Raw genomic sequence first — 10,570 nt, forward strand, 5'->3', positions numbered from 1 at the left:
GATGTTCTCGCGCTCGTGGCCGTCCTGCCATTATGCAGGCCCTGTGGCTCTACATCAAACACAACCAGCTGCAGGACGGCCACGAGCGCGAGTACATCAACTGCAACCGCTACTTCCGCCAGGTTAGCGGGGACACCGCCCCCTCCCCACCGGCCCCCGCCTTGCTGTCGCGCCACACCGCCCCAGGACGGGCCACTGCCCCGTGTGCCCGCCAGGGCGTCACCCCCCCTCTGGCGCCCTCCCCAGATCTTCAGCTGCGGCCGACTACGTTTCTCTGAGATTCCCATGAAGCTGGCGGGGTTGCTGCAGCATCCAGACCCCATTGTCATCAACCACGTCATCAGGTAAACGGGAAGGGGCGGAAGGCTGCTCGCAGGGCAGTTTACCTTTGGCTTGAATTAAAGCCAAAGCAAAGCAGCACGTTTGGTTTCTTGCTCCCTGGGGGTGTGTGGTTTGGCCCCGGGCGGGGGGAGGGAAGTTCGCTCCCTCTCCCGTGTGCCGTGTAGCGTGGACCCTAGCGACCAGAAGAAGACAGCCTGTTACGACATCGATGTGGAGGTGGATGACCCGCTCAAGGCCCAGATGAGCAATTTTCTGGCCTCTACCACCAATCAGCAGGAGATCGCCTCCCTTGATGTCAAGGTGGGCCCCAACCTCCTCTGGGCCCCAGTGAGCGTGGGCAGGTGTCGGGCACTTCCATTTATATAGCACCTTGGGATGAGACCTGAGTCCTTTGGGGTTGGGGCTGGAAGCGGATCTTGTCGGGGTGGGAGCCAGTCTGACACGTACCCCTTTGCCCAGATCCACGAGACTATTGAGTCCATCAACCAGCTGAAGACCCAGAGGGATTTCATGCTCAGTTTTAGCACTGACCCCCAGGACTTCATCCAGGAGTGGCTCCGTTCCCAGCGCCGGGACCTCAAGGTGTGCCCCTTTTTCCTGAGGGTGATCCCACGTTAAGCTCTGGGGGTTCTGTCCCCAGCACCCTTCTTCTGGCTCAGGGGTGGGAATCGTGTTCAGCTCTCCTCCTGGCGCTCTACAGATCATCACTGATGTGATTGGGAACCCAGAGGAGGAGAGACGAGCAGCTTTCTACCACCAGCCCTGGGCCCAGGAAGCAGTGGGGAGGCACATCTTTGCCAAGGTGAGGCGGCTCTGCCCTGGCTGGCCTGGAGGGCACACCGGAGGGCAGGGTGGGCAGCCGGGCCTGAGCCGCTGGTCTGTCCCTCCTCCAGGTGCAGCAGCGAAGGCAGGAACTGGAACAGGTGCTGGGAATCCGCCTGACCTAACTGCTCAGGGACCCCTTCTTTTCTTCCCAGACTGGAGCCACACCCTCAGCCTGGAAGGGGACCACCCTCTGGGGCGCAGACACATAGGATAACGAGGGGGTGAGGGGCACGTCCAGTCATCTTCGGCTCCCCGGCTTTAGTTTCTTAAGTGTAGTGATAGGATTCCTTGTTGCTTGGTCCTCCAAAGCCTTTTACTTACACATTGGCTTTAACTGGGTTCACGAGAGGCCTCCTATGCCCCCTGCAGGCAGGCCCGAGAAGGACCTGGAGGCTCTGCTTTGACATTGTAACCAAGACCTTTTGGAACCAAAGGCCCCTGGCTTTGCTTGTTTACAGACGCCCTTGGGGCGAGTGTCCATGCTGGCTCCAGGGAGCGGGGAGAGGAAGAGGGGCACGGCTCCCTTTCTTCCCAGCCTTTCCAAACCAAAGTTCTTTGCCATTCCTACCAGCCCAGCCTTGCTGCTGGTAATTTCCTTTCCTTCGGGTTATTTGCACTATTTGTGGAGCAGGATTTTCTATGCGGGAGCCACTTTTTTATGGGGATGTGTTGGGGGTTTTCAGGGAGCCCTACTTGGGGGTCCCTCCTTATTTTCTTTTCTCAATCTATGCAAGCGGCTCTGGCCGCCATCATCTCCTGTGATGCCAGAGGGCTGCCACCCCGGTTCTTGGGCCCAGGGGGTAACGCCTCCTAGGGAGAGGGCACCCTAATTTCTCTGGCGTGGCCCGAGGCATGGGTGTGAGTGTGCTCGGTGGAGGGCAGTGGGAGATGGGGAGGACTGTTGCTGCTCTTTGGAGCCTGGTAAGGAGGGTGGGCCGAGGGCTTGGCAAACGCCACATCTGGCAGGTTTGGAAATTTCCAAATAAATCTTTGTTTATTGGTGGTACCCAGACTTGGTGATTGAACAGTGCGGCCGCTGATTAACAGACTCAAGTCCTCAAGGTCTTGACCGGCAGAGCTTTATTTGAGGGATCCACACGAAGGACATCCACCTCACTTCCATAGTTTCTTGATGGACATGTTTTTCTCACTGTCCTTTTGCATGACCTGGAGAGAGAGAGCATTTGAGTTAGAGAGCCAGTGAACAAGTACCCGACCCCACTGCTCCAGAGCCACCACCAGCAAAGGCAGAAAGGTGTGGCCCCGTACCTTAGCCACTGCCATCTCAAAGTCCTCCTGCGTGACGTGGACGCGGCGCTCCCGCAGCGCGTACATGCCAGCCTCGGTGCACACGCCCTGAGCAGGGAAGAAGGCGGCGCTGCCGTTGTGCCCTGAACCCAGTGCTTCCTGCCTCTGCCCCCTTTCCCTTGGGCACTCCTGTTACCTTCACTTCAGCCCCTGACGCTCCTGGCATGAGCTCAGCAATTTTTCTCAGGTTGATCCCCCGGGTCAGGTTCATTTTCCGAGAATGGATCTTCAAAATGTCCAGCCGGGCCTAGCGATGGGAGGGGAAAAGCCTGAGCCCAGGGCCTACCACCACAGCTGGGGCCGCTGCCAATGCTGCTTATTACAAACCTCCTCGTTGGGGGGTGGGAATTCAATTTTTCTGTCTATGCGCCCTGGGCGGAGCAGCGCCGAGTCTAGGATGTCAATCCTATTGGTTGCCATGATAACCTGAGTGGACAAAGCAGGTGGCGTCAGCTAAGCCCTTCCGAAGGCAGGCTGCACCTCACCCAGGGCCTTCCCTTGGTCCTTCCCCCAGCCGACCCCACCGTACCTTGATATTCTTGGTGGCCTCAAAGCCATCCAGCTGGTTGAGCAGCTCCAGCATAGTGCGCTGGACTTCACTGTCCCCTCCAGAGCCCCCCTCCAGCCTCGAGGAGCCAATGGAGTCAATTTCATCCATGAAGATGATAGATGGAGCGTGTTCTCGGGCCATGACAAACAGCTCCCTCACCATCCGCGCCCCTGTGCGGAGACCAAGCCGGGTGTCAACGAGCTAACGAGTTCCGCCCCCTCCCCACCTTAGTTTCATGTTTATGACCACAGTTACCTTCCCCGATGAATTTCTGTACCAATTCAGAGCCAGACACACGAATGAAGGTGCAGTCTGTATGATGTGCCACGGCCCGGGCCAGCAGTGTCTTCCCTGTGCCCGGAGGTCCGTATAGCAGTACCCCCTAGAGAGCAAGGGTGGGGCTCAGGGAAGGAAGCTGGCCCCCATGTTTCATTCAAGGAACATTTACTGAGTGTTTGCACTGTACCAGATTCCATGTTAGACACTAGAGATAAAGAAGTGAACGTCAAAGTCCTTTCTGGAGCGTAAACCCAAACCATTCGATGGCCTGGCAGCGTCTCTTCCCCCAGCCCCTGGCTGAGCAGGACCAGTGGAAGCAAGCTCCAGTCTACCCGGGGTGGGGTAGCTGTACAGTAGCAGCATGGCCCTCACACAGAAGCTCTGCTCACCTTGGGCTGCGCGATGCCCAGTGCTTCAAACAGCTCAGGATGCTTCACAGGCAGCTCAATCACTTCTTTGATCTCCTTGATCTGTTTGTCCAGTCCACCAATCATCTCGTAAGTTGAGTCTGGCACCTTCTCCACCATCATCAGGGACACCAGCGGGTCCACCTTGTTAGGCAGGATCTTGTGCAGAGTGTAGCTATCATTTCTGAGGGCCACCCGGCAATTGGGTGTCACCTGGGCAAGGGACAGAGGTTCAGGAAGTGGTGTGGTGAGAGCTGACCCCCACCTCCCACCTCCCGGGCTGCACTCACATCATTGATGTCGATGTTCTTGTCCACGTCGACGACAAACTTGCCCTCCGGATGTACCTACAGAAACAAGGGCGTATGACCGTCCCTGACAGTTACCAAATCACTAACCTCACCCAGAAGACCCATGAGTCTTACACCAAGGTGAGAACAATGTCCTCACGGCGCATAAAGGTACGGGAATGCAGAGGCAGGTGGCTGGTGCCGGGTCCTGCTGCCTTTACCTTGACGAGCACTTTTTTCTTATCCATGGCCCGGACTACTTCCCCCACGTAGGAGCCCTGTTCCTGCAGCAGCTGTAGCTCCTCCCGCAGCAGGCGAACTAGATGGGAAGCAGACACCATGATTAATCAGAAGTTTTGAAGGGAAGGACTCAAAAAAGAAAGTCTAGAATTCACGTGTTTAAAGAGATTACAATGCAACTCAAGAGAGAGATGAAGCAGTGGGCACTTAGGTGAAGACTCGTTTCAAGGAGACTGAACACTCAGACCTCACACCAGTTGCCTCCATGCAGCCCTCCCATCTTTCCCTCCTCACCTTTTGCATTAAGCTCATTCCTCTGTGCCTGTAGCCTCCGGAGATTTTGGCTCTTATCATTCACAATCAGCTATTGGAGAACAAGAAGCAAAGGGTGGAAAACAGGAGGAGGTTAAAATCTTGGCTAAGACCCTCATAGGCTGATATGAGCTGAGTGAGGAAAGCACAGGGCACCTGCATTCCCCATTCAGATTCTCCAAGATGACTTCAGCCTTGACCCCGTCCTCCAAGAGCACCTCTGGAGCGCAGGACAACCATGGGGGCGGGGTGGGGGGAGCTGCTTGTCTAATACTGGTCTAGGAATAACAAACCGTAACGGAGACAAGTAACAGCTGATTAACATAGTTTCTCAGAGTGGGAACTTGGGTATCGAGGGAAGATTTCTGAGTCAGAATGCTAAGTTCCAGCCCCACTGCTGGCAATCATCAGCTGAGTTAAAGCCAAAGAAAACCATGAGAAAGGTCTAGATCTGTTACCAAACTGCAAGTGGGTATAGCACCCCTATCCTGGCTCTTTCCAGGATTAACATAAGGAACAAAGGAAAGCACACATTGTTGTTCAGTCGCTAACTCGTGTCTGACTCTCTGTGACCCCATCGACTGTAGCACACCAGACTTTCCTGTCCTTCACTATCTCCTGGAGTTTCCTCAAATTCATGTCTACTGAGTCAGTGATGCTATCCAACCATCTCATCCTCTGTCGCCTCCTTCTCCTCTTGCCCTCAGTTTTTCCCAACATCAGGGTCTTTTCTGATGAGTTGACTCTTCATGTTGGGTCACCAAAGTATTAGAGCTTCAGCATCAGTCCTTCCAATGAATATTCAGGGTTGATTTCCTTTAGGATTGACTGGTTTGATCTCCGTGCAGTCCAAGGGACTCTCAAGTTTTCCCCAGCACCACAATTCAACAGCATGAATTCTTCAGTGCTCAGCTTTCTTTATGGTTCAACTCTCAAATCCATACATAACTACCGGAAAAACTACAGCTTTGACTATATGGACCTTTGTTACACAGGTAAAGCATTTCAAAAATGACAAACCAAATATGATACCCACAAATGTACCTGAAGTTCCTGAAGAATTTATTTCCTGAAGAAATGTACCTGAAGAATTTTCCCTTGCGGCGCGCCTCCATCCAATTTACGTTATTTTCCTTATTTCTGTGGTCCTTGCTGCTTCTCTAGGCTAGAGCACTGGGCTGTTCAGTTTCATTTCATTCAGTTCCATGGAATCAGCATTTTCCAGACTCCTCAATTCTTTCTTCTCTCACTCTGCCCCAACCCTTCTCTGATAAATGTCATTTCCTGACCCTATGTCTTCTCTTCACAAGAAACCGTTTCATTAGAGTTTTAAAAGGAACGACTTTTGGCTAGGGGGTACTTTTATGTTAAAATTTGACTCTTGAAGATGTGTAAGAAACTGTGAATATTAATTATCTTCAAAAAGGTGGGATTTGAGGGGAACACGAGACAGTTAATTTCATATATTTTATACTATTAACTTGTTATCAATACTACTTTTTCCACTGCGCCGCAGTGGAATTTCATGGATTTGTAGAGATCCGCTCATCCCCCTTCTAGCTCCCTCTGGACCTTTGAAGTCCGTTCTCACCTGGAGTTCTTCAATCTTGGACAGATAATATTGGCGGAGTCCACTGCCTGCTTTCCCCTCTTCCAGCTCCATCTGAGGACAAAGTGTAATTATTAACCAAAAGGCTAAACATCCAGGGGATAAAGCTACTTCCACGTTGATTTCGGAGATTTAAGGTTTGTGTTCTCGTCCCTCACTCCATCTCTTCACAACCATTTCCTTAAGACTAAACTAAAACAGAATGAGAATGCCGCCTACCTCTTAAGACTTTCAGAAGGATCAAGAAACAGCGCACCCGGAACGCTACACAATCCCGAGATGTTATTTGTACAGGCGCAGCCAGCAGGAAGCACGGGGCCCCCGACTCCCGCGAGTGGGTTCCCGCTCCCACTGCTCTCACCACTCCTCCTCACTCAATCGGCTTCCACCCGGTCTTCCACTCCCGGCCCCGCCGTGACCCGCCGCGGGCGGCGCTGACACAGCAGATCCGGTCCCAGACAGGGCCCAGTCTAGATTGGCCCACCCACCCCGGGCTCCCCCGACCCGCTGGCCCCGGCTGGCTGCCCACCTCGGATCGCACCTGCTTCGCATCCAGCCCCAGTCCCCGCCCGGCCGCCGCCGCCATACCTGCTCTGGTCCGTCAAGCGCCATCTTCCCTCTTCCGCGGAGACCGCCGGCATCAGAGCCGCTTTGGCGCGCAGGCGCAAAGCCGGCGCTTGCTGGGGTGGGGGTACCAAAGACTCGGGAAGAGAACAGTTCCGGGTCAATGGGCGGGGTGTGAGGACGGAAGGTAACAAATAACAAGGGCCATGAGGGGAGGGACGGGGGTACGCGAGATCAGGACCTTTGGTGTAAAAGGCACAGAACTCCTAGTTACTCTCTAGAAATTCGGTTTTGGCGCCATTTCTCCTGGTGCCAGCTTCCAACATGTAAAACCTGGGGAAGGATTACAGAGGATAAGATTTGTGGCCACGCTCTAAATGGCGGAAAACTTGGAGCCGGGACGCGAGGGACGCAAGCGGAAGCGGAAGTACGTATGCTGCCCACATGTGTCTCTCCAGGGTGGAGAAAACGGTGCTGGCTGCCGGTGAGTGGTGTCGAGTAAGACTCTGAGTGTCTCCGCGACGGCGAGTGGAAAACGGAAAGCGGAATCTAGTGCTCCGGGAAGAGACGTTCCAACTTCTGCTTTCTCTCCCGATTGAGTGGTGCCTCCACGTTACACCATGGGCAAAAAGAGCAAAGTCGGAAAGAGCCGGCGGGACAAGTTCTATCACTTGGCGAAGGAGACCGGTGAGTCAGGGTTCGTGCTGTCAGAGCGGGCGAGCCACCGACCTTGGTCGGTTCGCCCCGCTTTCCGAATATTGAGTTTCTTTTCCGCAGAAGGGGTAGTGGGTCGGGAGGCCGCAGAAATCCCGTTGGGAAAGCGCTTCGCGGACCTTGTTACAGTATTTTGTCGCCGCCTCCAGGTTACCGGTCCCGCTCTGCTTTCAAGCTGATCCAGCTGAATCGCCGCTTTCAATTTCTGCAAAAAGCCCGAGCATTGCTGGACCTGTGCGCTGCACCGGGTGGATGGTGGGTAACACCTTGGCACCTGACGCTCCTTATGGAAACTTTCTGGGTTCCAGCCTTGGATGACTGAGAATTGCGTTGAGGGGCGGGAGGGATACAGTAATACCAGCCTCAAATTTCTGTACACCCCAGAACTGTAAGCTTCAGGAGGGAAGATTTAGAACGTGTACATACGTTTGCCTGGTACTGACCAGCGTTCTTCAGTTCCATTCAGTTGCTCAGTCGTGTCCGACTCTTTACGACCCCATGGACTTCTGCACACCTGGCCTCCCTGTCCATCACCAACTCCTGGAGCTTGCTCAGACTCATGTCCATCGAGTTGGTGATGCCATCCAACTATCTCATCTTCTGTCGTCCCCTTCTGCCTTCAATCTTTCCCAGACCAGGGTTCTTTGCGTTCCCCAATCAGTAGAAATTGATTAGGGGCCAGACAGGAAATTCAGGCAAAGCTTTATTGGGGCCCCTGCTGCAGCAGGAGGGCATGAGAACGAGTAACACGTTCCCTTGGTTGCTAGCTCCTGGAGGGGTATGAGCTGATTCTTTATATGGGGTGAGGGTTGCTGTGTATCTAGGAGCCCAGACTTAGGAGTGGCTTAGGTGGTTTGCTCACCCCTTTGGTGATGGTGAGTGTCAGGGGCAAGTGCAGGACCCTGCTTTTGCTCTAGCTCTTCATAAGTGGCAGTGGATTTGTTTGTTTTTTGTCTTTTGTATCTTGTCCAAAATTTACCCCAGCTGGGCATGCATACAGTTATTTTTAGTCACTTGTGGTTTGTATTTTATTACTTGAGGAGTTGTTTGTTCAACTGCAAACACTGCAGCAAAAGGTCCCAGGTCCCAGAGACTCCCAACACTAGGGGTGGGAGATCAGATTGTCAAGGGAGAGGGAGAGGTGGTCGAGGGTATTTTAATCTTTACTTCTCTTTTATAGGCTGCAAGTGGCTGCCAAGTTTATGCCCGTATCCAGCCTTATTGTGGGTGAGTGACCGGTGGCTCTCTTAGGTGTGCCAGGGGGTGGGAGAGTGACACACTATGGTTCTGCATTTCCTTCCTCCCTGCTTGAGGCAGCCTTTTGGAATCCTCTGCCCTCTTTTCTTCCAGGAGTGGATCTGGTCCCAATCAAGCCTCTTCCCAATGTGGTGACCCTCCAGGAGGACATCACAACAGAACGCTGTAGGCAGGTAATAGGAACCTTCTTTGTCCCATTCTTTTTATAAGTAGACATCTGCATCCATCCCTCTTCCCACCCTGATCCCCTGAAGGCACGTTTTTCCTGTTTACCATGCCCTAAGCAGTGTCCACAGATTATCTCTCTGACAAGGCCCAAAGACACTGTGTCCATCCAGCCTTTGTTTATTCACGAAAGAGGTCTTTGGAGTTAGAGGAAGTGCAGAGATTTCCATGAAATCCTTTCCAGCAGGTTTTCTATAGACTAAGCTCCACGAGGACAGATAGGTTTGCTTATCGTTGTATCCCCTGTCCACGGCACAGGAATTGGCCTGTGGCGGGCACTCAACAAATGATTGGGTGGACAGATGGCTGAACCAGTGATTCTGTTCACAGCCATGTCTGTATTTCAGTTACAGTAATCTCTTCCTTCTCTGTAGGCCCTGAGGAAGGAGCTGAAAACCTGGAAGGTTGATGTTGTGCTCAATGATGGGGCCCCCAACGTCGGGGCTAGCTGGGCCCATGATGCTTACTCACAAGGTGCCGGGGTCAGAGGACATGGAGATGAGGGTGGAGGCGGGCATGCCCTCTCAGGCTGCGGAGGTCCTCAGCTTACCATCTCTGTCCCATAGCCCATTTGACGCTGATGGCTCTGCGTTTGGCTTGTGACTTTCTGGGCCGTGGTGGCTGCTTCATCACAAAGGTTTTCCGTTCCCGGGACTATCAGCCCTTACTGTGGATCTTCCAGCAGCTCTTCCGCCGTGTCCAGGCCACCAAGCCCCAAGCCTCTCGTCATGAATCTGCGGAGATCTTTGTAGTCTGCCAAGGTGGGTGTAACTTCATTTGTTCTCTTGATTCAGTCTCCTACCTACCAAAGCACACTTGCTTATGAATCCTATTATCTTAGGTTTCCTGGCTCCTGACAAGGTTGACAGTAAATTCTTTGACCCCAAGTTTGCATTCAAGGAAGTTGAAGTTCAGGCCAAGACTGTTACAGAATTGGTGACTAAGAAGAAGCCAAAGGTGTGTTAAGGGAGTGGGCCCACTCTCAGGTCATGGAACATGGGGGAGGCTGGGCCTGGTGGGTCCTACAGACAGCCCAGAAGGGACTGACTGCTCAACCTTCGTTATTTCCCTTCTTAAGGCTGAAGGCTACGCTGAGGGTGACCTTACTCTCTATCATCGAACCTCCGTCACTGACTTCCTCCGAGCTGCCAACCCTGTTGACTTCCTCTCCAAAGCCAGTGAAGTGAGTCCCCAGACTTGAGGGCTGTGGGGGAGCCCCGGAAACAGGGCCTGAGCATCTCCCTATTCTTCTCCCCCCAAAACAGATCTCACTAGACGACGAAGAGCTGGCACAGCATCCAGCCACCACCGAGGACATTCGGGTGTGCTGTCAGGACATCAAAGTGCTGGGGCGCAAGGAGCTCAGGTTCACGCTGGGGGTGGGCAGAAGTTCTGGGAGCCCCGAGGCAGCAGGGAGGCCTGGGAGGGACATGACGCTGGATCTTGGGGAACAGGATGCTGCTGTGCTGGAGATGTGGGGTCGGGGCCTGAGTCCTCGGACTTATGTGGCTCACACGTGAGGTTTGGGGTATGGACCTAAACCAGGAGGAGGTTGGGACGGCGACAGTAGGGTCAGGAATGGTATTTCTGGGGCAGGTCCCTACTGAACTGGAGAACGAAGCTTCGGCGATACGTGGCCAAGAAGCTG

At 53.6% G+C, this 10,570-nt stretch overlaps 3 protein-coding genes across 3 annotated transcripts in view; 2 read left to right on the top strand and 1 right to left on the bottom strand.

The window, feature by feature from the left end:
* Window positions 1–2,173, top strand: part of SMARCD2 (SWI/SNF related, matrix associated, actin dependent regulator of chromatin, subfamily d, member 2) — a 9,755-nt gene extending 7,582 nt beyond the window's left edge. Inside the window, 6 exon segments of the mRNA XM_010856428.1 lie at window positions 39–122; window positions 247–344; window positions 507–642; window positions 802–924; window positions 1,043–1,144; window positions 1,236–2,173. Of these exon segments, the coding sequence (XP_010854730.1) occupies window positions 39–122; window positions 247–344; window positions 507–642; window positions 802–924; window positions 1,043–1,144; window positions 1,236–1,289 (597 nt within the window). The 3' untranslated portion in view covers window positions 1,290–2,173.
* Window positions 2,135–6,857, bottom strand: PSMC5 (proteasome (prosome, macropain) 26S subunit, ATPase, 5). Its single transcript, XM_010856427.1, has 12 exons — window positions 6,751–6,857; window positions 6,145–6,216; window positions 4,536–4,605; window positions 4,223–4,320; window positions 4,002–4,058; window positions 3,694–3,924; window positions 3,281–3,407; window positions 3,005–3,195; window positions 2,803–2,901; window positions 2,612–2,722; window positions 2,437–2,523; window positions 2,135–2,334 (listed from the first exon to the last, which is right to left on the bottom strand). The coding sequence occupies exons 1-12, from the start codon at window positions 6,772–6,774 to the stop codon at window positions 2,281–2,283; spliced, it is 1,221 nt and encodes a 406-aa protein (XP_010854729.1). The 5' UTR covers window positions 6,775–6,857; the 3' UTR covers window positions 2,135–2,280.
* The window catches only part of FTSJ3 (FtsJ homolog 3 (E. coli)), an 8,614-nt gene continuing 4,901 nt past the window's right edge, over window positions 6,858–10,570 (top strand). Inside the window, exons 1-11 of the mRNA XM_010856426.1 lie at window positions 6,858–6,913; window positions 7,185–7,413; window positions 7,590–7,695; window positions 8,621–8,667; window positions 8,791–8,870; window positions 9,297–9,396; window positions 9,489–9,683; window positions 9,764–9,879; window positions 10,001–10,105; window positions 10,188–10,288; window positions 10,519–10,554. Coding sequence (XP_010854728.1) covers window positions 7,347–7,413; window positions 7,590–7,695; window positions 8,621–8,667; window positions 8,791–8,870; window positions 9,297–9,396; window positions 9,489–9,683; window positions 9,764–9,879; window positions 10,001–10,105; window positions 10,188–10,288; window positions 10,519–10,554 — 953 coding nt within the window. The 5' untranslated portion in view covers window positions 6,858–6,913; window positions 7,185–7,346. The remainder of the gene's footprint in view (window positions 6,914–7,184; window positions 7,414–7,589; window positions 7,696–8,620; window positions 8,668–8,790; window positions 8,871–9,296; window positions 9,397–9,488; window positions 9,684–9,763; window positions 9,880–10,000; window positions 10,106–10,187; window positions 10,289–10,518; window positions 10,555–10,570) is intronic.

This window comes from Bison bison, unplaced genomic scaffold (assembly GCF_000754665.1).
Source record: "Bison bison bison isolate TAMUID 2011002044 unplaced genomic scaffold, Bison_UMD1.0 scf7180017864371, whole genome shotgun sequence".
Lineage (NCBI taxonomy): Eukaryota > Metazoa > Chordata > Mammalia > Artiodactyla > Bovidae > Bison > Bison bison.

Bases quoted from the DNA above. Each gene is read 5' to 3' on its own strand.
- PSMC5 (XM_010856427.1), bottom strand. From the start codon at position 6,774: ATGGCGCTTGACGGACCAGAGCAG. The intron at 6,217-6,750 runs GTATGGCGGCGG...CTTTGTCCTCAG, and splicing joins CGCTTGACGGACCAGAGCAG to ATGGAGCTGGAAGAGGGGAA. The intron at 2,723-2,802 runs GTTTGTAATAAG...TCCCATCGCTAG, and splicing joins TCCCACCCCCCAACGAGGAG to GCCCGGCTGGACATTTTGAA.